At 46.0% G+C, this 23759-nt stretch overlaps 2 protein-coding genes across 5 annotated transcripts; one reads left to right on the top strand and one right to left on the bottom strand.

The window, feature by feature from the left end:
- The first annotated feature begins 2887 nt into the window (after positions 1–2887).
- On the top strand, positions 2888–17703 carry LOC127768258 (multicopper oxidase LPR1 homolog 5). Of its 3 annotated transcripts, none has more exons than XM_052293820.1 (4): positions 2888–2931; positions 3134–3547; positions 4421–5863; positions 17455–17703. In XM_052293820.1, the coding sequence occupies exons 2-4, from the start codon at positions 3134–3136 to the stop codon at positions 17506–17508; spliced, it is 1911 nt and encodes a 636-aa protein (XP_052149780.1). In that variant the 5' UTR covers positions 2888–2931; the 3' UTR covers positions 17509–17703. The 3 variants fall into 3 exon arrangements, with proteins under 3 accessions (XP_052149780.1, XP_052149772.1, XP_052149764.1); XM_052293812.1 differs by lacking the exon at positions 17455–17703 and adding an exon at positions 5953–6242; XM_052293804.1 differs by lacking the exons at positions 2888–2931; positions 3134–3547; positions 4421–5863 and adding exons at positions 14551–14658; positions 14780–15154; positions 15768–17282 and having other exon boundaries at positions 17455–17682.
- Positions 17704–19142: 1439 nt separating this feature from the next.
- LOC127779313 (multicopper oxidase LPR1 homolog 4) lies at positions 19143–21884 on the bottom strand. Of its 2 annotated transcripts, XM_052306052.1 has the most exons (4): positions 21793–21884; positions 21434–21682; positions 19491–20954; positions 19143–19397 (listed from the first exon to the last, which is right to left on the bottom strand). In XM_052306052.1, the coding sequence occupies exons 2-4, from the start codon at positions 21680–21682 to the stop codon at positions 19344–19346; spliced, it is 1767 nt and encodes a 588-aa protein (XP_052162012.1). In that variant the 5' UTR covers positions 21793–21884; the 3' UTR covers positions 19143–19343. The 2 variants fall into 2 exon arrangements, with proteins under 2 accessions (XP_052162012.1, XP_052162004.1); XM_052306044.1 differs by lacking the exon at positions 19143–19397 and having other exon boundaries at positions 19434–20954.
- Positions 21885–23759: the final 1875 nt, after the last annotated feature.

The raw sequence follows: 23759 nt of genomic DNA, 5'->3' as shown, positions 1-23759 counted from the left end.
ACTTTTCGAGCTCTTCTTCTCTGACGTTGTGTAGCTCTGATGAATCTTCCCCGAGATGCCCCTACTTAATTGTTCACGTGTGTGCATGCGTAGCAAGTATGACCAAGACAAAACTGCCGTATATTATCAGATAACTTCTGTCACTAATCCAGATGTATACGGAGATCAAGAATTCAAGATATGGATCCGCGTATGAGGAAAAGGACTGCCGTCACTTGATGAATAAATGTTCTTATTATTTTTCTTTTTGAGTCCCCACATTGGAAAATTATGCACGGATGTTTTCAAGATTAATTCGATCATCTGTCTTTATCCAGCTTCGGTACCTAATTATTTAGGTCACCAATAGGAGTACTTGTTTTTGTTTAATTACTTCTATCAGTTCTATGTGTGATGCAGAGGTTGCAGTGTTGTATTCTTTTATTATCGAAAAAATACGCACTCGATCCCCTTTATCCTCTTCCTATGGAGTGGAAACAAGTTATTGTATAAGCATGTATTCTCACTAGCAGGGGCAGATCCAGTAAAGATTAACAGTAGGGTCTAAACAAACTATACAAAATGTATAGCCCCCTCTTCTAATAGATTTATAACAGAAAATTTTCGTGAGGTATTCATGGGATCTCCAATGGTTACAATACGGGTAGTGGGGTCTCGAGACCCCAGAGACCCTATGGTGGATCCGCCACTGCTCACTAGGCAATTATATTAGAATAGTTAGGCACTGTCCTTTTTAGATCCTTCTTTTTAGGTTTTTTCCCCCTCGGATTTTTGTCATAAATTATTTGCTCATGCTTCTAAATTATGATTTTTTTTCTGAAAAACATTCTTTAACTAATTAGACTCCTTATTCTAAGCTATTTGCGAAGTTAATTTTCCAAAATATTAATGTATTGTGTTAGTAAATAAACAGCCCATGTCAATAATTGTTTAAAAGGACGGTCTCAAACATGGTCAGATGGTCTAAGAGTAGTTAGTGAACCTTGGTGGAGTATTTACTACTTGGTTACAAATAGGTGATGTTTTGAAAAATAACATATCACCACTAAACTAGTTTGATTATTTAATCAGTACTATAAAAACCATGCAAAATATAGCAAAGTTATATTATTAATTATCAAACTATTTTTTAAAACAAATCTAGCCATATTATTTTCAAAAAAGATGAATGAAAATATTTAAAAATATATTTATTGCCAAAGTTTTAATGCATTGATTGCGCACATTCTAAAATGCCGCTTATTTGTGGCAGGAATGAGTACGTATCGATGAAGTCTTTCACGAAGATAAAAAAGAGAGAGAGAGATGGATTTAAATTAGGAATGATAATGATTGATTGAGATAAAAAGGTAGGTAAATAAATTAACTGAAATGATAGTTTTGATTGGTTGAGAGGAATGATAGTTTTGAACACTAGTAAACTTTATTATATTTTAGGATGGATAAAATAACCTTATGAGATGGTGGAAATTTGCAGTCATTGGTCTCATGGGTCAGCCAGAAGATGGTACATGATTGGTGACAATTGTTTTATTCTGGCAATGGGTAACTAATCGCACATTAAGCTAGGAATCTTCCACGCATCAATCTAGCATACTCAAGGACAACGATCGAATTGGAACCTTTTTGGTGCTGATTCCTGAGCCATGCACGTGATTTCTCGATCGGGATACAAGATTATTCCACCTTCAGAGCACGGTGTCAGGGGCACTCTCACTTCATATATAATTATCTAAGGGTGTGTTCAGTTCACGCTAAAATTAGAAGTTTGGTTAAAATTGAAACGATGTGACAGAAAAGTAGGAAGTTTATGTGTGTAGGAAAGTTTTGATGTGATGAAAAAGTTAGAAGTTTGAAAAAAAAATTAGAACTAAACACGGTGTAACACTAATTTTCTTTTTGTTGTTCGGTAGTGTAAAGGAGGAGCGGCGGATACCACGATGTTGCTCTAAAATACCATATCAATCTATTTTTTAAAATTTATAATAATTAAAACTCAATTGATCATACGTTAATACCATCTCATTTTACGTAAAACACTTAATATTCATCTTTATCTTCATTTATAGGGGAAGAGAACACCACCCTTACTTCTAGTACATCGTATGATTTGCATCGATTCATCGGCCGTGTGCTTCCTCGTAAACATTTGTAAATTGTTTAGTAAAAATTAGAGTTAATAAAAAAAATTCTCTTTCAATCATATTAATGGTCAAATATATAAGATTCCCTCTTAAAAACACCTGACTAAAAATAATGTAGTATGATTTTTGTGCATTATAATATTTTAGAAACGTTTATGTTGTGATACAAATTTTAATCCTAGAAAAGCTTATATTTGAAGGAGAAGTTGATTATTTTTAATCACGGAGGGAGTAAGTATACGATCAATGTGATTTGTCAAGTCTACACAGTACGATCGATGTGTGACCGTAAATATATAATGCTTGCCGTACGAGGAAACGACAGCCAATATTAGGACAAATTATAAGTAAACAATGATTAATTATGTTGTTAATTATAAGAAACTGTTCAAAAGGACCAGCTAGCAGCTGAATATCTCTGTTCAAGTGTTGACTAGCTACCTATATAACCTTGCAGAACTTAATTAACTAGTTGGTCGTGCAGAGAGGTAGCTCTAGATTTAAAATGGACTGTGTGTAGAAGCTTGCAAGCAACTAGCTAAAATCACATCAGCAACTAATTTCTGATGTGTTGCCCAAAATCAAAAAATTATTCAGCCAATTAACGTCGTCGATCCATGTCACTGACCTGCACGTTTAATTATAGCCATTTACTTGTTCAAACTAGTAAAATTAATCCTATAAATAGCAGCCCTCCCAGAGATTGCCAAGAGCATCGATCAGTCGATCAGCTAATCTTTCTCCTTTAATTCATTATCCTTTGCATGCCCCTCTCCAGCTAGCTAAGGTGACAAAAACTGACATCACTGCTTGATTAGCTACTTAATTACTTATTTCGTCTTAAAATATAGTTATGTTTATTTTTATCTACGAATCTAAATAGTACTGACGACATTGCATGCTGCACGATATGGCAAGAAACTTAGAATACAATCAACTATTGAAAAATGTATACTGATTTTTGTCTCGTTGGTTGCGTTTGCGTGCAGATGAGTCCGAGGATTCAGCAGCTGGCCGCTGTGTTGTTGGCGGCTGTTGTCGTCGTCGCAGCCGCCAGGGATGAACCTGCAGCAGCAAAAAATTACCAAACTCAATGGGATACAGTAATGTCAATACTTAACTGTAAGAGTGATTCTTTAATCCCAAGCTACATCTGCAGCGTGATTAGCAAAAGTCGCTGGGGTTGGGCGTCAGATGACCCCAACGACGACGACGAGTACACGCCGGATCATCCGCTGCCGGCGCCGGCGGCGGAGCGGAGGCGGTGGCCGGTGATGACGAGCTTGAACCTGACCAAGTACGTGGACGCGCTGCCGCGGATTGCCAAGATCCAGGGCTACGGCATCCGCCATGGCCGTCCAGTGCCCATCAAGCTCACCATCGGCATGTACAGCAAGACATGGGTACGTACGTTGTGATAACGGCATAATATATATCTAATCCAAGCCAACTACATTTATAGTGAAAACATGTAAACTGCCATTAAATTAAAAAAAATAGATGCTTAAGATTTGTCCATATTATCAAAAGTAAAACTGTTATTCATGATTAAATTTGGGAGTAAAAATTCCATTTTTGGTGTCAATAACAAATCTTAGATATTTATTTTTAGATCCAACAATATACTACCTTCATTTTTTATTAGATGATATATATATATATATATATATATATATATATATATATATATATATATATATATATATATATATATATATATATAACTTATATATATATGACTTTTGAAATTATGTTTGACTATTTATCTTATTATAAAAAAATAATAAATAATGTAAATATGCTAAAATTTACCGGTAAGAAAATAAAAAAGGACTAGCTATATATGTGAAAGTTTCATATAAGTTATATTATATACTCCCTCCATTTCAATTATAAGACGTTTTGACTTTGACTTTGGTCAAAGTCAAACTGCTTTAAGTTTAATTAAGTTTGTAAAAAAAGTAATAACATTTTCAACCAAAGACAATTTTATTATAAAAATATATTCAATTATTGATTTGATAAAAACTAGTTTAATATTATAAATATTACTATATTCGTCTATGAACTTAATCAAATTTGAAACAGTTTAAGTTTGACCAAAGTCAAAAACATCTTATAGCGTAAAACGGAGGGAGTATATCTATAGAAGTTACAATGTAGCTATATTATATGATTAAATATATTTATGTCTATCGAACTTTTAAGAAAAAAATATCAATAAACATGTAGCAAAATCGAAAAATAATTTCAAAATGGGATGCTTGCGCATGCAGCAATTCCACCGCGACATGCCACCGACGCCGGTGTTCGTGTACGGGCAATCGCTGCAGACGGCGACGTTCCCGGGGCCCACCATCGTGGCGCGGCAGGGGGTGCCGCTCGCCGTGGAGTGGCAGAACCACCTCCCCGACGCCCACATCCTCCCGTGGGACCCCAAAGTCCCCACCGCCATCCCCAAGAACGGCGGCGTCCCCACCGTCGTCCACCTCCACGGCGGCGCCCACCCGCCGGAGTTCGACGGCCACGCCTTCGCCTGGTTCACCCGCGACTTCGCCGAGAACGGCAGCACATGGACGCGGAAGACCTACACCTACCCCAACGTGCAGGCGCCGGGCAACCTCTGGTACCACGACCACGCCCTCGGCCTCACCCGCGTCAGCCTCCTCGCCGGCCTCCTCGCCGCCTACGTCATCGAGAAGCCCGAGCTCGAGGCCCCCATGAACCTCCCCTGCGGTGACCACGACCTCCACCTCGTCATCGCCGACCGCGAGTTCTACACCAATGGCTCCATCTCCATCGACCGGGAGTGGAAGCCGGAGTACTTCGGCCTCGTCATCACCGTCAACGGCAAGGCGTGGCCGTACCTGAGCGTCCACCGCCGCCGCTACCGCCTCCGCATCCTCAACGCCAGCAACGCCCGATACTTCAACGTCACGCTCTCCAATGGCGCCCTCCCCTTCACCGTCATTGGCTCCGACTCCTCCTACCTCTCCAGGCCGGTCACAGTCTCCAACCTCGTCCTCTCGCCGGCCGAGATCTTCGACGTCATCGTCGACTTCTCCCGGTTGCCGGCGGCGGTGACCGAGATCGAGATGCTCAACACGGCGCCCTACCCGTTCCCGAACGGCACTCAGACGGACCCGAACCTCGACGGGAAGGTGATGCTGTTCAAGGTCGCCGGCAAGGGGAAGGTCGACGACATGCCGGACAAATCCAAGGTGCCGGAGCACGGCGTGCCGTACGCGAGCGTGGCGGCGCTCCCGCCGCCGACGACGACGAGGTACATCGTCCTGTACGAGAACCAGACCGCACCGGGGAACCTCTACATCAACGGCCTCCGCCTGGAGGACCCGGTGACGGAGACGCCCAAGTCCGGCACGACGGAGCTGTGGCAGGTGATCAACCTGACGCAGGACAACCACCCGCTGCACCTCCACATCGCCACGTTCCAGGCCATCAAGATGACGAAGATCGAGGGATTCCAGGTGTTCAAGGACTGCATGATCAAAAACAACAACACCGCCACGTGCAACCTAGACCAGCACGCCGTCGGGCCCGTCGTGCCGGTGCCGGAGGAGGAGAAGACGTGGAAGAACGCGGTGAAGATTCCGCCGGAGTTCATGACGTCGGTGGTGGTGGCGTTCAGGCTTGTCGAGGCCAACCAGCCCTACCCCTTCGACGCCACCACCGAGCCGGGATTCGTCTACCACTGCCACGTAAGCGCCACGTCATATGCTCGACGTGCCCGTTCGTTATCGTGTTCATCGATCAGTGGCTCCATTTCTAATTTATTTTGACTGTGCAGATCCTGGATCACGAAGACAACGCCATGATCAGGCCTCTGAAGCTCCTTCCATGAACAAGAAACGTTGTGCTGATCGATGAGAATATGAGATGAAGAAGCTTCTTCACTAGGATTAATAATTCTGAGCATTTACGTTTGAGTGAAAGTTGTTTATGTCATGTTATCCAAGTCTTTGTTTATGAGTGAAAGTTTGCTAGTCATAAACTGGTGCCCTCTGACGGGGTATCTGTGCTACGTACTTAATTTGGGTTTGTACTTTATTGGAAGTTATATATGAATTATGTTGTTGATTGTTGAAGTACACTGTACAAAATAATATAGCTTATTTCTGAAAAATAAATTTTAATCCTTCAAGGGATGTTCCCAATTACATGTTATTCAAATAGTCGTAATTTATTTCTAAAAAAAATAAAGATAAGATAGATTGGTATGTAACATATAACTCCACAAACATGCAAGTTTAAATTTAACTATAATAACGAATTAAACTATAAGTTGTAACAAAAAATAACGAATTTAACTATAATAAATTTGTATACATGTTCTCACCGTCGTATTTATTTTTTTCGCTGTAACTTGTAGATGGATGATATGCAAAGAAACGAGAGGACGTCTCCTCGAGATTAATAGAGTTTGCCTTATTTGCAAGAACTACTATACAAAACATGGCACGTGATTTAGCGCAAGTATGGTGCCTCACAAGTCACAACCACCCACTCCCCCTCCCCTATCCTCTTGATGTAGAAAAAAAAATAGGGATAATTGCTCATTTTATTCTATTCTTAATGTTATCTACCAATCTGCCCCTATTTTCTTAAGTTTGATCATTTATCGTCTGACCTTGTTTCCATTAACCGTTAGGTTTTTATTTAGGAAAAAACTAGCTCAAACTAACCAAAATGCCCTTAATTACACATCAACCATATCCCCAACTTTCTCATCCAGTCCCGACCGAATTCATCTCGGTGGCGTGACTGAGTTAGCGCTAGGGTTTTCATCACTGACGTGAAGGGAGCTGTGGTAGGCTAAGGCGGAAGGAGTGGTGGTGATGGCGCTTGAATGTTGCTGCAGTGTAGGGGGGGGGGGGGGGGAGCGGCGGATGGGCCGCGTCATCACGCACACACCCAGCAACTTGATGGGTGGCCGGGTGACCTTGAGGGGTGGCCGTCACACCCCAATCTGGCACCGCCGTATAATGGCACCTGATAGGAGCGTGTCGTAGGAAAAACAGCGCGAACCGCTTCCTACGAAACCGCGATCACAGTACCAGTCCCAGGACATAGCGCTGGTACCCACGGTGACAAATATGAATCATTGCAATCCTTAAAATAAATAGAGGACTTATTTACCTTAACTTAGGTTGCAGCTCAGACAGCTCGAGAATGCAACCGACGACACGGACGAGACGAACACCAACAATAGCAGCAGCAGCGGAACCAACGGTCTAACACCCAACACCATAGGCGACGGCTGGGAACCAGGACGAAACCCTATTCTTCACTTCACTTCATCTTCTCTTTAAGGCGGAGGAACTATATATATATTTATATAGAGCAAGGGTGAGTACTTTTGTACTCAGAAGGTCACGGGAATTTAGGTGTTTGATGCAAGCTTGGAAGAGAGGCAAGGTTGTTTTTTGCAAATATTTTGTTTTGAAATCATTTTGAAATCACTAAGTGATTTATTTCTTTCTAAGTTTGGGCCGAAAAGAGACTTGCGTCTCGATTCGACTTTAAGAGATGTTTTAGCTCATTTGGTAATGTACCGACCTCCCGGGTCAGATCATTACTTCTCGGCTCCCAGAGCCATTCCACTTGATTAATCGGCTCCCAGAGCCTTTTTCATTTTCTCGGACTCCCAGAGTCCAGCTGCCCAGCAGCACAACAATTCGCTTCCACTCGGGAAGCCTAGTCTATGATGCCCGTAGACATCCCGAATCACACAGATTCGTTTCTTGACCACTCAGGTCATCCATCTGCCACATAGGCTGATTCTGGTAACGATTCCCACACCACAACAACTTTTCACAAAGCACAGGCAAACAAATCTACGCTACAGGAAACACCTCACATCCGCCCATGACCACAGGCACGGCTGTTCGAACAGTTAGTTAACCTCTGCAGAGGGGGTACACTTTACCCACACGACATTACTAACCCGGATCACCCAGCCCGTGAGATCAGCCACGTCGGGAGACCTTAAGGCTTTCATGACAAGGCATTTCGAAAGCCGACACAGGTTCACCATATGCCAACGAGAGGGGTCCCAGACCAACACCAGATTAGGTCCCAGACCATACTGTGCCAGGAAGCCCGAGGGTTCTCCCCGACACCACCCCGTTGAATCCACATGTCTCTTGGCATCATGGCTCCCCCGATTAGCTAATTACTCAGCCAGGGGCGTCCCTTTGCACCCGTGTGGTCGCACTTGTTATATGCTCGGATGAATTTCCCACAGGAATCGGTCCTTATATGCGAATACGGGACAGTGCCACACAGGCACAACCCCCGCATCGTGAGTTTTCACAATCCATTTTATTTTCAAACACACCGACGCCACATGTCGGGTTTTCAAGGCTTCTCAAACCCATTTCCCAAGTTTTTGACAAACAACGGTGTATGTGGAATAGTTGGTATACGCGCTCAGAGAACACAGATACCAAAGTACCACAAAGGTGGAACGACAAGGAATCAGGGTAGAACAACCTACAGGAATTAGTGCGACTACTGGGTAGGTCCGTCGGTTTGGCACGCAAACAGAGGCCAAGCAAGTTAAGTGTGTGATTCTACTAATGCAAGTTGCAAACAAAATAATAATGATTTTCCAATTATAGGAGCAATTGGTCAAAGGGTGACTTGCCTTGCTCAAGGTCTTCACGAAGCTTCACGAATCTTCGAGAAAACCCGCGATCGACGAAAATCCGGTAACCGCAACTATACGCAAACAATCAAAAACCTAAACAAAAGACCAAAAGAAAGATCCTATTTAGACTAATTAGTAGTGCCATTAAATAGATCTCAATTTTATGGAAATACTGGAAGTTGAACGGAGTCAATCAGAGCTACGGATTGAGAGATATGAATTTTGGAAGTTTAATTGGAATTTCTGGGCAAAGGAAGATATTTGTGGAACAAGGGGAAATTGATTTATGAAATTTATAGAAATAATATTCTCAAGAATATTATTGACCGTCACTGACGTGCGGGACCAAGGAAATGATTTATGGAATTTTGGGAATAAGGAATTGATTTATGGAATAGGGGAAAAAGGGTTTATTAAATCCCTTGAAAAAGAAAGGAGGGATGCCATATAGACTTCCTTGGGCGGCTTAGGCGCGGCCCGAGGGGTTTATGCGGCTTGGCCGGACCTAATGGGCCAGCGCGGGCGCGGGAGGGGCGGCCCAAGAGAGGGGAGCGGGGAGAGAGAGGCCGACGCGGGTGAACGCGGTCCACCGCGCGGGATCCACATGGCGGTGGTTGGGTTCACGGTAGGGAGGGCGCACGCGGGGGTGGGCGCTAGGGTTTCAGGTGCGCGTGGTTCGGGCGCGGCGCGCCGGGTGGACAGATGGTGGCGGGCCCACGTGCAGCCGCACGGCTTGCCGTGGACCGCGCGCACGGGAGGGAAGACGGAGGGAGGGGGCGGCTGACCGGCTTGGCCCGGTCAAGGCCGAGGTGGCGCCGAGATGGTGCCCACGTGGCAGCCACGCGGGCCGGCGGGAGGAGGAAGAAGGGGCGGCCGAGATGGACGGCGGACGGCGGCCGAGTTCACCGGAGCTTGTCGCGACGATTCGAGAGAGAGGGAGTAGACCTGAACGATGGGATGAACGAGAGGGAGTGAGCCACCGGATCGGATTCGCCGGAGGGAGGCCGGCGACGACGAATCGCGGCGGCGCTTGCCGGTGGCGGCAAAAGAGGGAAACGACGACGATGCGACGAGAGCTCGATTCCTAGGGACTTGAGCATCTACGCGACCTCCTGAGTTTATTTCTAGAGTCGGATTGGGTAGAGCTACACCGAGGAAGGCCGACGACGAGCGGCTACTACCGAGTTTGGGCGGCGACGGCGGCGAGCCTACGGCGAGCAGCGGCGGCGGTCGGGGCGGCGCCAGCTTGCTACTGGAAGGCTACTCGCACTACTGCCCAGAGCTAAGGAGAGGAGAGGGAGCGAGGAGGGAGAACGGGAGATGCACTACCGACGACGCGGGAGCGAGCTCTCCGGCCTCGGGCCGGGGAAGGGGAAGGAGACGGCGCCTGGAGTCCCGCGTCAGCTCCTCGCGCGCATGCCGACTTCACCAGCACGCGTGATGGAGGAGGGAGGCGAGGACGGCGGTAGCAAGGCGGCAAGGGCACAGTGGTGGCGAGGGAATGAACGAGAGGGAGATGGGGCGGCTCGGTTTAATAGATGGCAATGTCGGTTTAGGGAGGAAGAACCGACATTGGCGGTCAAGGAGAGCGAGCTGGTGGTCATCGACGCGTGCAGCCAAGGCGGCGACAGGTGATGACGCCGGTGATGTCGGGCAAAAGTGGAAAAGGAGGGGAAAAAAGTGAGCTCTTCTCTTTGCCGAGTTGGGGAGGGAGAGGGATGGGAGCGGGAGCTCGGCCTCACGGTTTTGGCAGGACACGCATGGAGCGGCTCGGGCACGCGCTGCAGAGCTCGCGGCAGGCAGCGGGGCCGAGCGGCAGCGTAGCGCAGGCGCTGACGGTGGCGGCGACCAGGCGGTCGGTCACGAGCGTGCGCGCGCGCGCGGGAACGAGCGGCACAGCCGAAAATCGAATTGCGGCAGTGGGAAATCGGCGATGGCGGCAGCGCTGGCATCGGAGAGAGAGATCGAACGAGAGAGAGAGAGACAGCGAGAGAGAGGAAGAGGACGAGAGAGCGAGAGAACGTCCGAGAGAGAGGGAAGGGAGAGAGAGACAGCGCTCTCTCTCTCGGTGGTCACGTGCGGCGCACGTGGAGATGGAGGGAGCTGAGGAGAGATGGGCCAGCGGCAGGTTTCGGCCCAAATCATCACAAGAGAGATAAAATAGACTTTTTCTGGAACTTCCTTTTAAGGAATTTGAGGGGCATTTGAGTTGGGATTTGACCAAGGTGGGGCTTTAAAGCGGGAATTTTGGTATTTTTGGGATAGATTTATATTTGGCGGCACGAAGGATTATTTCAGAGGATTTCAAAAAGGGAAGATCATTATTCAAAAATGGAACAAGGGAGATAGCGGTAGAATGCCATGGATAGATAGATAGACAGAAAGATAGGTTGATAGGTAGAGGGACGGATAGACAGATGGATAGGTCGAGACTCAGAGAGAGATGGGATGGAAGAGAAGGAAGAGGGGGACCGGAAAAAGATGAAGGAATCCAACCTATGAGGGAGGTTAAATAGACTTTCACAGAGAGATTTAATTGGGAGGTTTTAGGGTTGGAGTCTGGATTCGAATTTCGAGGTTGATACTCGGTCTCGGGAGAATAGGAAGGAGTCAAGGAAGGGAACAATATTCGGAGACGAGTCAAAGGGAGATGGATAATTTAGAGAAAGAGAGTGTAACTTGGGAGTTTGAGTTTGACTACTCAACGAGATATGAGGGTAAGGATTTTGGAGAGAAGTCTGAATAGAAGGGTTCGGACTTCGAGATTATTTCGGAACAGAAATCATTTTGGGGAGAACTCAAGGCGAAAGGGATTGAATCTTGGGGTTTAGAGTTCAAGGGTGGAAGTGATCTCGATTTGCATATTCAGACTTGGGTCAGAAGTTCGAGAAATAAAACAAGGGTAGATTGACGAACCGATAAAGAGAAAAAGATAGATGAATCAAAACCTGAGAGGTTGAATTCGAATTTGAGAATCGGTTTGAAGAAACCAAGGACAGAGTTTATGATGTGAAGGTGAACCCCTGGACGGAGTTAGGGTTCGGGCATTCGACAAAGTTCACGGATGGGGTTCCAGGAGGGGATTCCGAATAGAAGGAATCGAGCTTCGGGACTATATTGGGATGGAAATTTTGAGGAGACGATCTTTGATAACAGGGTATCGAGACAAGGGAGGGATTTAAATTGAGATCTTTGGCACAACTTAGACTCAACACTCAAAGAACGAAAATTTTCGCAATTAGGATTTTGCCGAATTAGTTTTTAACGTCACGCAAAAAGTGGAGCGTTACAGTGGCCCAGTACGTGATGGCGCGTGACCCTCAGCTAGGTAACGCCGTTGAGCACATTTCATGACAATACTTGACATGTATAGCTTCACATTGTAGTAATTAATTGATTTCATCGGTTCAAAAATTGTGTGGGATTCTAACCAATACGTTTTTTTATGACATGTTATTGATGACGAATTTGTTGAAATAAGAAATGATGAGCAATTGCACAAGTGGTTTGCCCTCAACATAGCTCATGGAGTAGTGCACATCGAAACCCAAGTTGATGGTTATCTATGTCCATTGCAATGCTCACCCACAAAATGATGGGTCCATCCTAATTTAAAAAATGGTACGTATCCAATTGCAAAGTACAAGTAATCCACTTATATCTTTGTGTTCTGCTATTGATCTAACCCAATCCATGAAAGATGCATGAATCCTATTTAGCATATATGCGCTAGCTGGCAAGAGAAGTAGCACACACCATATCCAATCTCCTTCCCCTTCTCTTACTAGAAGATTTTCAATTCAAGATTTGTAAAACTTTAAACTCATATACGAAAAATTTTAACTTAGATTTGAAAACTTTCAAGTCAAATCGATCTTTCAACTTAGATATGAAAACTTCCAACTCAAATTTGAAAACTTTCAAATCAGATTTGAAAGTTTAAAATTCTGATTTAAAAGTTTTTAAAATTTGAGTTGAGAATTTTGAATTTTTTAGATGAATGTTTTGAAATTTGAGTTCAAAATTCGAGTCGAAAGTTTTCAATATAATGTTATGAAATTTGAGGTAAAAGATTCAAACTCTAAAATACATTAGAAAAATTCACATAAAAATAATCAACATTGTACGATGTAGATGCGTCGGTAATGGAGATGGTGCGTGTACCAAATAGGTGGCCCCCTAAAAGATGTGGTAGATCCACAGATAGCAAAGGCTAATCTTACCCAAAAAAAAAAAACAATACAAAAAAAAACAAAAGGAAAAGGATGAGCTATAATTATGAGGCACTAGGAGTTTAATATGTAGAGGCAGGAGTGTACGCAGTTTTATTTTATCATAAAAAATTTATTTCGCAATCGATCCACTATATCCTTGTTTATTTGTATAAAGCATGTGTTCTCATGAGGCAGTTATATTCTCATCATCTGGTGCTGATTCCTGAGCAATGCACGTGATTTCTCGATCGGGGATACTTAGATTACTGCGCATTACCAGGGGCGCATGGTTTCAACTTTCAACCTAGCTCATCGCTTAAAGAAAGTGACACGCTCACTTTCTTCATAATTAATTATCTGACACTAATTGTCTTGGTTGCCTTAGGGTTCTTTCATTATTTGTAGATTCATGTGTATCACAAAGCATCCGGACTATTATCTTCCTCCTGCGCATTGGGCCTTGGCTGTTCCTAGGAAGGAACAAGCAAGCCGGAGGGAGAGATGTTGTTCGTTGAGAAAGACGATGAAAAGAGGACAAAATCACCTCGTTTTTATTGATAGAGCAGGGGTTTGAGGAAGACGATGAAGACTGGCTGAGATTAGAGACTAGAGAGCAGGGTTTACATTTTTCGCTTTGCAATTAAAAACCACTCCTCACCGCGTTACCAACAACTCTCGGCCAACTTAGTAAAAAAGCTAAAACCAATAATTGACTTTTACAAACCGGTCACCGACAGTTTCAAAAAATTGAGCGGTTTCTTAAAAGAAAAAAAAAGGATCGGTTTTGTTAACTGACATAGAGAGAAGTAGGCCTTTCAAAGGACTGTTGGATGATATCAACGGTAGATACCAGGATGTTGATTTAATTACAGCAAAGGTTTCCTTTTAGTATCTCAGATATCAAATTTTAAATTTTCAATTGTTTGGCTGAAAATGTATGGATTTCCATGCACTGAAACCAGTACTAAAAATACTTTTATTGTGATATAAAACTTTAAATCCTGGAAAAAAAAACTTTCTTTTTTACATGAAGGAAGAAGTAAATGTATGTCACATGGGCGCAGTACGATGGATGTGTGACTGTAATTATGTAGTATTAATTCATGCCGTACGAGGAAACAGCCAAGATTAGGACAAACTATATATAAGTAAACAGTGATTGATTAAGAAACTGTTCAAAAGGACCAGCTAGTAGCTGCTGAATATCTATGTTCAAGTGTTGACTATATATAATCTCGCAGAGCTTAATTAATTAACAAGCTAGTTGGGTCATGCAGAGGAAGCTCCCTGGATTTAAAATGTTGTGTGTAGAAACTCGCATCCAATTTCTCTACTTAGTTTAGGTTGATATGTTGGCCAAATCCAACAAATTATTCGTCCAATTAGCGTCGATCCATGCATGTCACTGACTTGCACGATTAATTGACCGTTTACTTGTTCAAACTACAGTGATAATAATCCTATAAATAGCAACCCTCTCAGATTGCCAAGAGCATCAGTCGTGTGGCTCGTGTGTGTTAGCCACACGCTCACACATCGATCGTCATTGTCTTAGCTAGCTAATCTTTCTTTCTCCTCGGTTAATTATCCTTTGCATGCCCCTCTCCAAGCTCGGACGCAGCTAGCTAAGGTGAGAAACTGAGACATTACGACATTGCTTCGTGCATATGGTTAGATTAACTTAGAATGCAATCAAACTATTGTAAATGAACTGATGTTTGTATTAATTGTTGATTATTGAGTACGTGCAGATGGGTCCGAGGATTCAGCAGCTGGCCGCTGTGTTGCTGGCGGCTGTCGTCGTCGTCGCAGCCGCCAGGGATGAACCTGCAGCAGCAAAAAACTATCAAACTCAGTGGGATACAGTGATGTCAATACTTAACTGTAAGAGTGATTCGTTGATCCCTAGCTACATCTGCAGCGTGATCAGCAAAAGTCGCTGGGGTTGGAGCTCAGATGACCCCGACGACTACACGCCGGCGGCGAGGCCGTTGAGGAGCACGGCGGACCTACCCAAGTACGTGGACCCGCTGCCGCAGATGGCCAGGATCCAGGGCTACGGCATCAACCAGTTCGGCTTTCCCGTGCCCACCAACCTCACCATCGGCATGTACAACACCACCTGGGTACGTTAATTAATTAATTACTCGCAAATAAATATCTAAGTAGGTTTTACTACATTATAAAAAAAGTACTGTTAGATATTCATGGTCAAGCCTCTTTTTTTTTTGAACGAATGTCAAGCCTCGTTTTTGAACGGTGAAACAACAAAAAGTGTACAATACAGGGAAAACTATTCTAATCCCTCAAGGGATGTTCCCTCGTTTACTTAAAAAACATCTAAACGGTTATGAAAAATTCTGGAAAAATTTGACAAATTCACACAACACATATATGCAACTCACAAAATCTTAAGTCCAAACTCAACTCACACGTCGAGATATAAAAAAGACAAATTCAGCGTATGAATAGTAGCGTACTGTTTATATCTAAATTTGTCTTTTTTGTTTCTGGATGTATAGATCGAATTTGAACATGAATTTTGGTGGACTAGTAGGTATCATTATACTCTATATTGTCAGTTTTTTTCAGAATTTTTCACAACTATTTACATCGAATTTGAAAGAAAAATGTATACGAGGGGATATCCCCTCGAGGGATTAGAATCCACTCCCACAATGCAGTTTAAATTTATGTTCAAATGTTAAACGAATCCTTGCAATGTATGTATATGTGCAGCAATTCCACCGCGACATGCCGCCGACGCCGGTGTTCGTGTACGGGCAATCGCTGCAGACGGCGACGTTCCCGGGGCCCACCATCGTGGCGCGCTACAACGTCCCGCTGTACGTGACGTGGGAGAACCACCTCCCCGACGCCCACATCCTCCCGTGGGACCCCACCGTCCCCACCGCCATCCCCAAGAACGGCGGCGTCCCCACCGTCGTCCACCTCCACGGCGCCGCCCAGGCGCCGGACTCCGACGGCCACGCCCTCGCCTGGTTCACCCGGGACTTCGCCGAGAACGGCAGCACATGGACGAAGAAAACCTACACCTACCCCAATGTGCAGCCGGCGGCCGGCAACATCTGGTACCACGACCACGCCCTCGGCCTCACCCGCGCCAGCCTCCTCGCCGGCCTCCTCGCCGCCTACATCGTCGAGTGGCCCGAGCTCGAGATGCCCTTCAACCTCCCCTCCGGCGAGTTCGACCTCCACCTCGTCATCGCCGACCGCCAGTTCAACACCGACGGCACGATCTACATGAACTCCACCGGCGTCGAGCCCAAAATCCACCCGCAGTGGCAGCCGGAGTACTTCGGCGAAGTCATCACCGTCAACGGCAAGGCGTGGCCGTTCCAAGCCGTCCAGCGCCGCCGCTACCGCCTCCGCATCCTCAACGCCAGCAACGCCAGGTACCTCAACATCAGGTTCTCCAACGGCCTCCCCTTCACCGTCATCGCCTCCGACGCGACGTACCTCTCCCGCCCGGTCACCGTCTCCAACCTCCTCCTCTCCCCGGCCGAGATCTTCGACGTCATCGTCGACTTCTCCCTCGTGGTGAACCCCAACGCCACCGACATCGAGTTGCTCAACTCGGCGCCCTACCCGTTCCCCACCGGCACTCCGACGAACGACTCACTCGACGGCAAGGTCATGGCGTTCAATGTCTCCGCCAAGTGGCAGCTCAACGACGACATCAACACGCCGACGCCGGCCGACAACTCGACGACGGTGCCGGAGATCGGTGTGCCGTTCGCGAAGGTGACGGCGCTGCCGCCGACGATGAAGACGAGGTACATCGTCCTGTACGAGAACATGACGACCAACGACCCGAACACCGGCAAGACGATGAACCTCTACATCAACGGGCTCCGGCTGGAGGATCCGCCGACGGAGACGCCGATATCTGGGACAACGGAGCTGTGGCACGTGATCAACCTCACCCCCGACAACCACCCGCTGCACCTCCACCTCGCCGAGTTCCAGGCCGTCCAGATGCTGCAGCTCGTCGACCCGGACATGTTCAAGACCTGCATGCTGCAGCACAACGACACCGTCATCTGCAACCTCAGCCAGCACGCCGTCGGGGCCCTGCAGCCGGTGCCGGAGGAGGAGAAAACGTGGAAGAACGTCGTGAAGATCCCGCCGGCGTACGTCACGTCGGTGGTGGTGGCGTTCAGGCTCGTCCACAACAACATGCCCTACCCCTTCGACGCCACGGCGGCGCCGGGATACGTCTATCACTGCCACGTAAACGCCACATCATGCTACTTTCGTGCATGCCATTTTACTGCTCACTCCATTCCAAAATAAGTTAACCTTCTATGAGATGTGATATTAACTTATTTTAGAGGAGAGTAAGTACTAGGTTATCCAGTGGCTCTATAGTCTAATCGAAATTATTTTCTAATGTAATTTGCAGATCCTGGATCACGAAGACAACGCCATGATCAGGCCACTCACGCTGCTTCCATGAACAAGACTGCACACTGTACGTGGTGGTTGATGCATGAGGAGATCAAGATGCCTCACCAGGATTAAAAATTATGAGCATTTCTGTTTGGGTGAAAGTTAATTATCGCGTTATCCAAGTTATTTTACTATAGTTGTCAACCCGTGCATTTGTATGGGGGTATTTGTTACATGTTGGTGGCCATGCATGGTTGTCTCCATTCGGATAGGATAGCCTATGCTTTGTGCCTTTGTTGTACGTTTGCCTTGTGATCCCTTCCCTTAATAAAATTTGGCCGGAGTTCCTCCGCCGGCCGACCTGCCGATTCTGTCATGTGGCAATTGTGACACGTACTTTGCAGTTGAATCTTTTGAAAGTTACAGGTAAACCTTGTTTCTATAGTACACAATACAAAATAATTTAACTTGTTTATAGTCCTAAAATTTCAAAAAGGTACAAGTTATAAAAGTTTACAACATTTGAAGTCTATTCAAACTTAGAATGCAATCAGTAACGGAGGACCAAGACGAGCACACTTGGTGGGCCTTCTCCTGTGCCGCGTCTGGGCTGATGGGCCCTTGAAGTCATCCGGAACAGCCAAGCCCTTCCATAACGGCCCACAGGTCCACAGGCTTCACGGGATCGAGATGGCTATTGGGCCCTATTTAGCGCTCGCACCCTTGCTGCCGCACTCTGAACAGTACGTTCCCAGCAGTTGGGCCTTGAAACAATCAAATGGGCCACTGGAGCCCATGTAATGAACTCTGCCAGCAATGGACGCGCGGCGGCCCGCGTGCGTGCTATAGCAAATCTTGTGGGCCTTCCTCTTGCGGGTATGGGCCAAGCCCAACAGTCAATCAATATATCGGTCCAGCACTTGGGCCCTGACACAATCACATGGGCCTTTGGAGCCATGTGATTAACTGAACCCCGTTTAGCTCATATACATAGAGAAAACTGAAAAAGGCATATATGTATTAGCTCATCATTTCAATGAGTTGTTGCTTTCAAGATTATAAAATGTCGGCGGATGCCTTCATTAATTAGTTATTTCTTAAGAACATGGGAAATATAGAAAGAACATTAAAAGATTTTGGTGAAACACGAAAGTAATGAGCAATGCGACGACTCAAGCCTGTGAAGTAATGACTGAACAATTCAGTGACCGATCAGCTTATTTTGTTCGTTACATGTTGATATCGAGCATTTACACATCCCGACGCAACAGTTCAATGGAGATTATACGATCGTATGAACCGATTTTTAATCACACTGCATTGCGAATCAAAAATACTTATTAGCATATGCTTAATTAAATATTAACTATTATAAACTTAAAAAATAGGTTTATTTGAAATTTTAAAACAGTTTCTATATAGAAAAATTTTACAATAAATATACTATTTAACAGTTTGAAATATGTACTAAAAGAAAACGAGAAACTTGAAGTTTGGAGTTCGAACTACTACTTCCTATCTAGATTTTCTTATAATCCATCTCATATTGAGCATAAGGAGGCAGCATTGACTGCATATATATGAGAATGGAAAACAGAGAGAATTCAATTCAGGAACAGCCGAGTGAGATAAAAATGAATGACGTATATATTATACTTTTCACTTCGAAGAATCAAGCGGATTACAAACATGTACCCCTCGATCAATCATCGACGCCATAAGAACCATATAAGACACACACAGAATGAATCGAATAAATATAAATTTAAATAACATAATATATATATATATATATATATATATATATATATCTTTTCCCACGCAAATGGAAATCCTCGAATTATTGATCCTGGTGAGGCATCTTGATCATCTCGTCAATGTCAGCACCGTGTTTTATCGTGTTCATGCAAGCAACTTGAGTGGCCTGATCATGGCATTGTCTTCGTGATCCAGGATCTGCACATCAAATCACATTAGAACATATATATTCGATTAGAAAAAAATATTAACACAGTAAAATGGACATGTGGCATGTAACGTGGCGCTTACGTGGCAATGGTAGACGTATCCCGGTTCGGCGGTGGTGTCGAAGGGGTAGGTCTGGTTGGTGTCGACGAGCTTGAAGGCGATGACCACCGAGGTGACGAAGCCTGGGGGCACCTTGATGACGTTCTTCCACGTCTTCTCGTGGTCCGGCACCGGCACGACGGGGCCGACGGCGTGCTGGTCGACGTTGCACTTGACCGCGTCGTTGACCGCCGTCATGCAGTCGGTGAAGGCCTGCAGGTTGACGAGCTGCTGCATCTTCACCGCCTGGAACATCCCCAGGTGGATGTGCAGCGGGTGGTTGTCGCCGGTGAGGTTGATCACCTGCCACAGCTCCGTCGTGCCGGACTTGGGCGTCTCCGTCACCGGGTCCTCCAGGCGGAGCCCGTTGATGTAGAGGTGCGTCGACTGCCCCGTCGGCGTCAGGTACTCGTACATCACGATGTACCTCGTCATCGTCGTCGGCGGCAGCGCCGTCACGCTCGCGTACGGCACCTCGTGGTCCGGCACCGTCGAGTTGTCCGGCGGGTCGAGCGGCCCGTTCGGCTGGACGACGAACTTCATCACCTTGCCGTTGAGCGGGCCGGGGGCGGCGCCGGTGGGGAACGGGTAGGGCGCCGAGTTGAGCAGCTCGACCTCGGCCGTCGGCGACTGGGAGAAGTCGACGACGACGTCGAAGATCTCGGCCGGGGAGAGGAGGAGGTTGGAGACGGTGACCGGCGCGGAGAGGTAGGACGCGTCGGAGCCGACGACGTGGATGGGGAGGCCGTTGGAGAGGGAGACGTTGAAGTAGCGGGCGTTGCTGGCGTTGAGGATGCGGAGGCGGTAGCGGCGGCGGTGGACGACGAGGAACGGCCACGCCTTGCCGTTGACGGTGATGGCCTCGCCGAAGTACTCCGGCGCCCATTGCGGGTGGATGTTGGGCGCGACGCCGGTGGAGTTCATATAGAGCGAGCCGTCGACGTTGAAGCTCCGGTCGGCGATGACGAGGTGGAGGTCGTCGTCGTCGCAGGGGAGGTCCATGGGGGTGTCCACCTCGGGCTTCTCGATGACGTAGGCGCCGAGGAGGCCGGCGAGGAGGTTGGCGCGGGTGAGGCCGAGGGCGTGGTCGTGGTACCAGAGGTTGCCCGGAGGCTGGACGTTGGGGTAGCGGTAGGTGGCCTGGGTCCAGGCGGGTCCCTTCTCGGCGAAGCCGGCGGTGAACCAGGCGAAGGCGCTGCCGTCGGACTGCGGCGGGTGGGCGCTGCCGTGGAGATGGACGACGGTGGGGACGCCGCCGTTCTTGGGGATGGCGGTGGGGACGGTGGGGTCCCACGGGAGGATGTGCGACGCCGGGAGGTGGTTCTCCCACCTCACGAACAGCGGCACGTCGTGCCGCGCCATGATCGTCGGCCCCGGGAACGTCGCCGAGTCCGGGCACTGCCCGTACACGAACACCGGCGTCGCCGGCAGGTCGCGGTGGAATTTCTGCATGCATCATGCAACCATCCCATTTTTTATTATTTTTTATTTATTTTACTGTTCAATTAATTGATTCAATGCATTAATTGTATTGTCATATCGACCCTGATTAGAATAATCCTACTGTGTGAAGCTAGCCTAACACATGCATTTTGGGAATACTGTACTTGCATCACTCAAGTCTAACTAACTAATCATGAATTGATGTGACCTGGATTGGCTGTTTGGGCTAAAACCAATTATTTGAGCTAGTAGGCACCACCGACGACATGATCAAAGTATTAATTTGTTTTCTTCTGTTTCGAAAAAGAAAAAAAAGGCATTCGCCCCAAATTTGTGCCGACCAAAAATGTACTACCAATCATTTCTGCTACAAAATTAGTACTCCTTGAAGATTTGAAGCTAATCCCCAGAGGTCAAATTAAGTGTTGAGTTGCATATATGAGTACGCAATTAGTGCTCCTAAGTGCAGCTAATGAACGTACCCAGGTCTTCTGGTACATGCCGATGGTGAGGTTGATGGGCACGGCTTGGCCGCGCTGGAATCCATAGCCACGGATCTTGGCCATCTGCGGCAGCGCGTCCACGTACATCTGCAGCGACCCGGCCACCCTCTGCAGGTCCGCCGCCGTCACCGCCGCCTGCGCCGCCGCGACATTGCCGGCGACACCAACGACGACCACCACTACAGCCACCACCAACGCCACGACCCTCGCTCGATTCTCACCCATCATCTGCACCCAAAATCAAATCATTTGTAATAATGCAGCAAACTGATGTAATCAATGTATTGCACTACTGCTAGCTGATTAATTACTGGTTAATCACTACGTATATATCTCACCTTAGTTGCTTGTGGACGAACAGATGAAGCAGCTGGAGAGGGGCATGCAAAGGATAATAGACAATTAGACAGTGGCGTGTGGCAACACACGAGAGACACACGACTGATGATGATCTTGGCAATCTGAGATGGGCATGTATTTATAGGATGAGATTGAGTAAGTAAACGTCTAAACGTGCAGGACAGCGAGATGGATGGATGGATGGATCGATCGATCGACGACGCGACAAGCTGAATAGTTAGTTGGAGACGGCCAACCCAACCTAAACTAATTAAACAAACTGAAAAAAATAAGCTGTGCATTCTAGCAAGCTGCATGAGAGCTTCTACACACAGGCCATTTTAAATTCAGAGCTAGGGATGCCGGATGCAAACCCAACTAATTAAGCTCTCTGAGATGTATGGTCAACACTTGAACACATATGTACACCAGCTGGTCCATCTCCATTTGAACAGTTTCTTAGTTACTGATACTGATTACTTTGTCCTATTCCTTGTCAGCTTTGTCCACACATCAATCAACCATGCCTGTCTCATCAACCGAAGAACAACCGTTGAATTGTTCAAACTTTAAAGTACTACTAGTAGTAGCTACTTGGAGAATTAACATGCGTGAGCCAGTGATCTTGGCGTTGTTTCAGCAAACATTACATATTTACAGTAGTCACACATCGTACTGCATTTGTGCACTACACATGTGGCAGCTATGAGCACGTTGATAGTATAATACTACATTATATACTACATGGTACATGATCAAACATAATGTTGATAGCAATTATTAAGCTGGCCAGATTGGTACCTACTACCAATAGTAAGCTCTAATTAACATCAATCACGTTTCATCTCCCCCTGATCAACCCATGAGACTAAAGGACTGCACATTTCCACTATCATACCAATAATATGCATTAAGAAGTCAAGGATCGATCAATTACCTCCTAACTACTCTCACTATTTTACAACAGGCATGCACTAATTATAATTGTTCTTGCACAGCGTGCTACTAGCTAGCTAGCCACTAGCAACTTGGTGTGATAGATGGTGTGACATGGTGTGTTCTGATGAAGATTCTTTTGTTGAAAAGCAAAAAAAACTTAATCTAGGCATGTACAATGTATAGCCTGATCAAAGCTGTTAAGATCCAATGAAAACGCAGGATTCGTTGACATTCTACTGCATTTTTCCATCGACTTTGTTGCCAATTGGATCGAATCTGTAGCAGATCCGGCGTTCCAATTCACATTATTCAATTATTCTTAGCTGTTTGGCATATATATCATTGGATACAAGTAACATGCAAGTTGCCACAAAAATGTTCGACAAACGTGGAATTGGTTGCAGCGATCGAAGATACACAGATATACGCATGTACTATTTGTACAAACAAGTACATATCTATCCATGATTTGATCAGTTAGCTACCGTTAATTTCAAATAAATTAGAACAATAAGGTTATCCGTCGTCAAAGAATCTGAGTTGCACGTCAGGTAAGAATGCTAGCTCTTCCAAAATTTGGCAATGGTTGTTGGTGAATCTGTGGGCAATGTTCCTAGTTTCACTTTCACTAACTGAATATGCCTATGGACGACTACTTTTTCAGTTATGTTTTGCCTATATAGCGTGTGGTTCGTGTCTTCAGAGAAAGACAAATCTCTTATCTTCAGAGAAGTTCAGAAAGACAGAGGACTAGATGGTTTACGTACACACCATTTGCGGTGCAATTAAATAAGTGCAGAAACCAAAATCAAGGGACACGATAGACCCTGTTGATGGTGACTAACAAATAGTAAAATCGTACAGAATTAGGGACAAAACAATAACAAGGACCCGCTTTGCAAATCATTGGACTCAGGTCAGAGGTACTAATCAGCACTCAACTCACAGTGCAATATACACATACATAGAATAGAATTTGTCCATTGAGAATACTAGCTTAATTAGAATAAGTTGGCTACACCCCATA

This window comes from Oryza glaberrima, chromosome 1 (genome assembly GCF_000147395.1).
Source record: "Oryza glaberrima chromosome 1, OglaRS2, whole genome shotgun sequence".
Taxonomy (NCBI): domain Eukaryota; kingdom Viridiplantae; phylum Streptophyta; class Magnoliopsida; order Poales; family Poaceae; genus Oryza; species Oryza glaberrima.
This window is presented reverse-complemented; position numbering and strand designations above follow the sequence as displayed.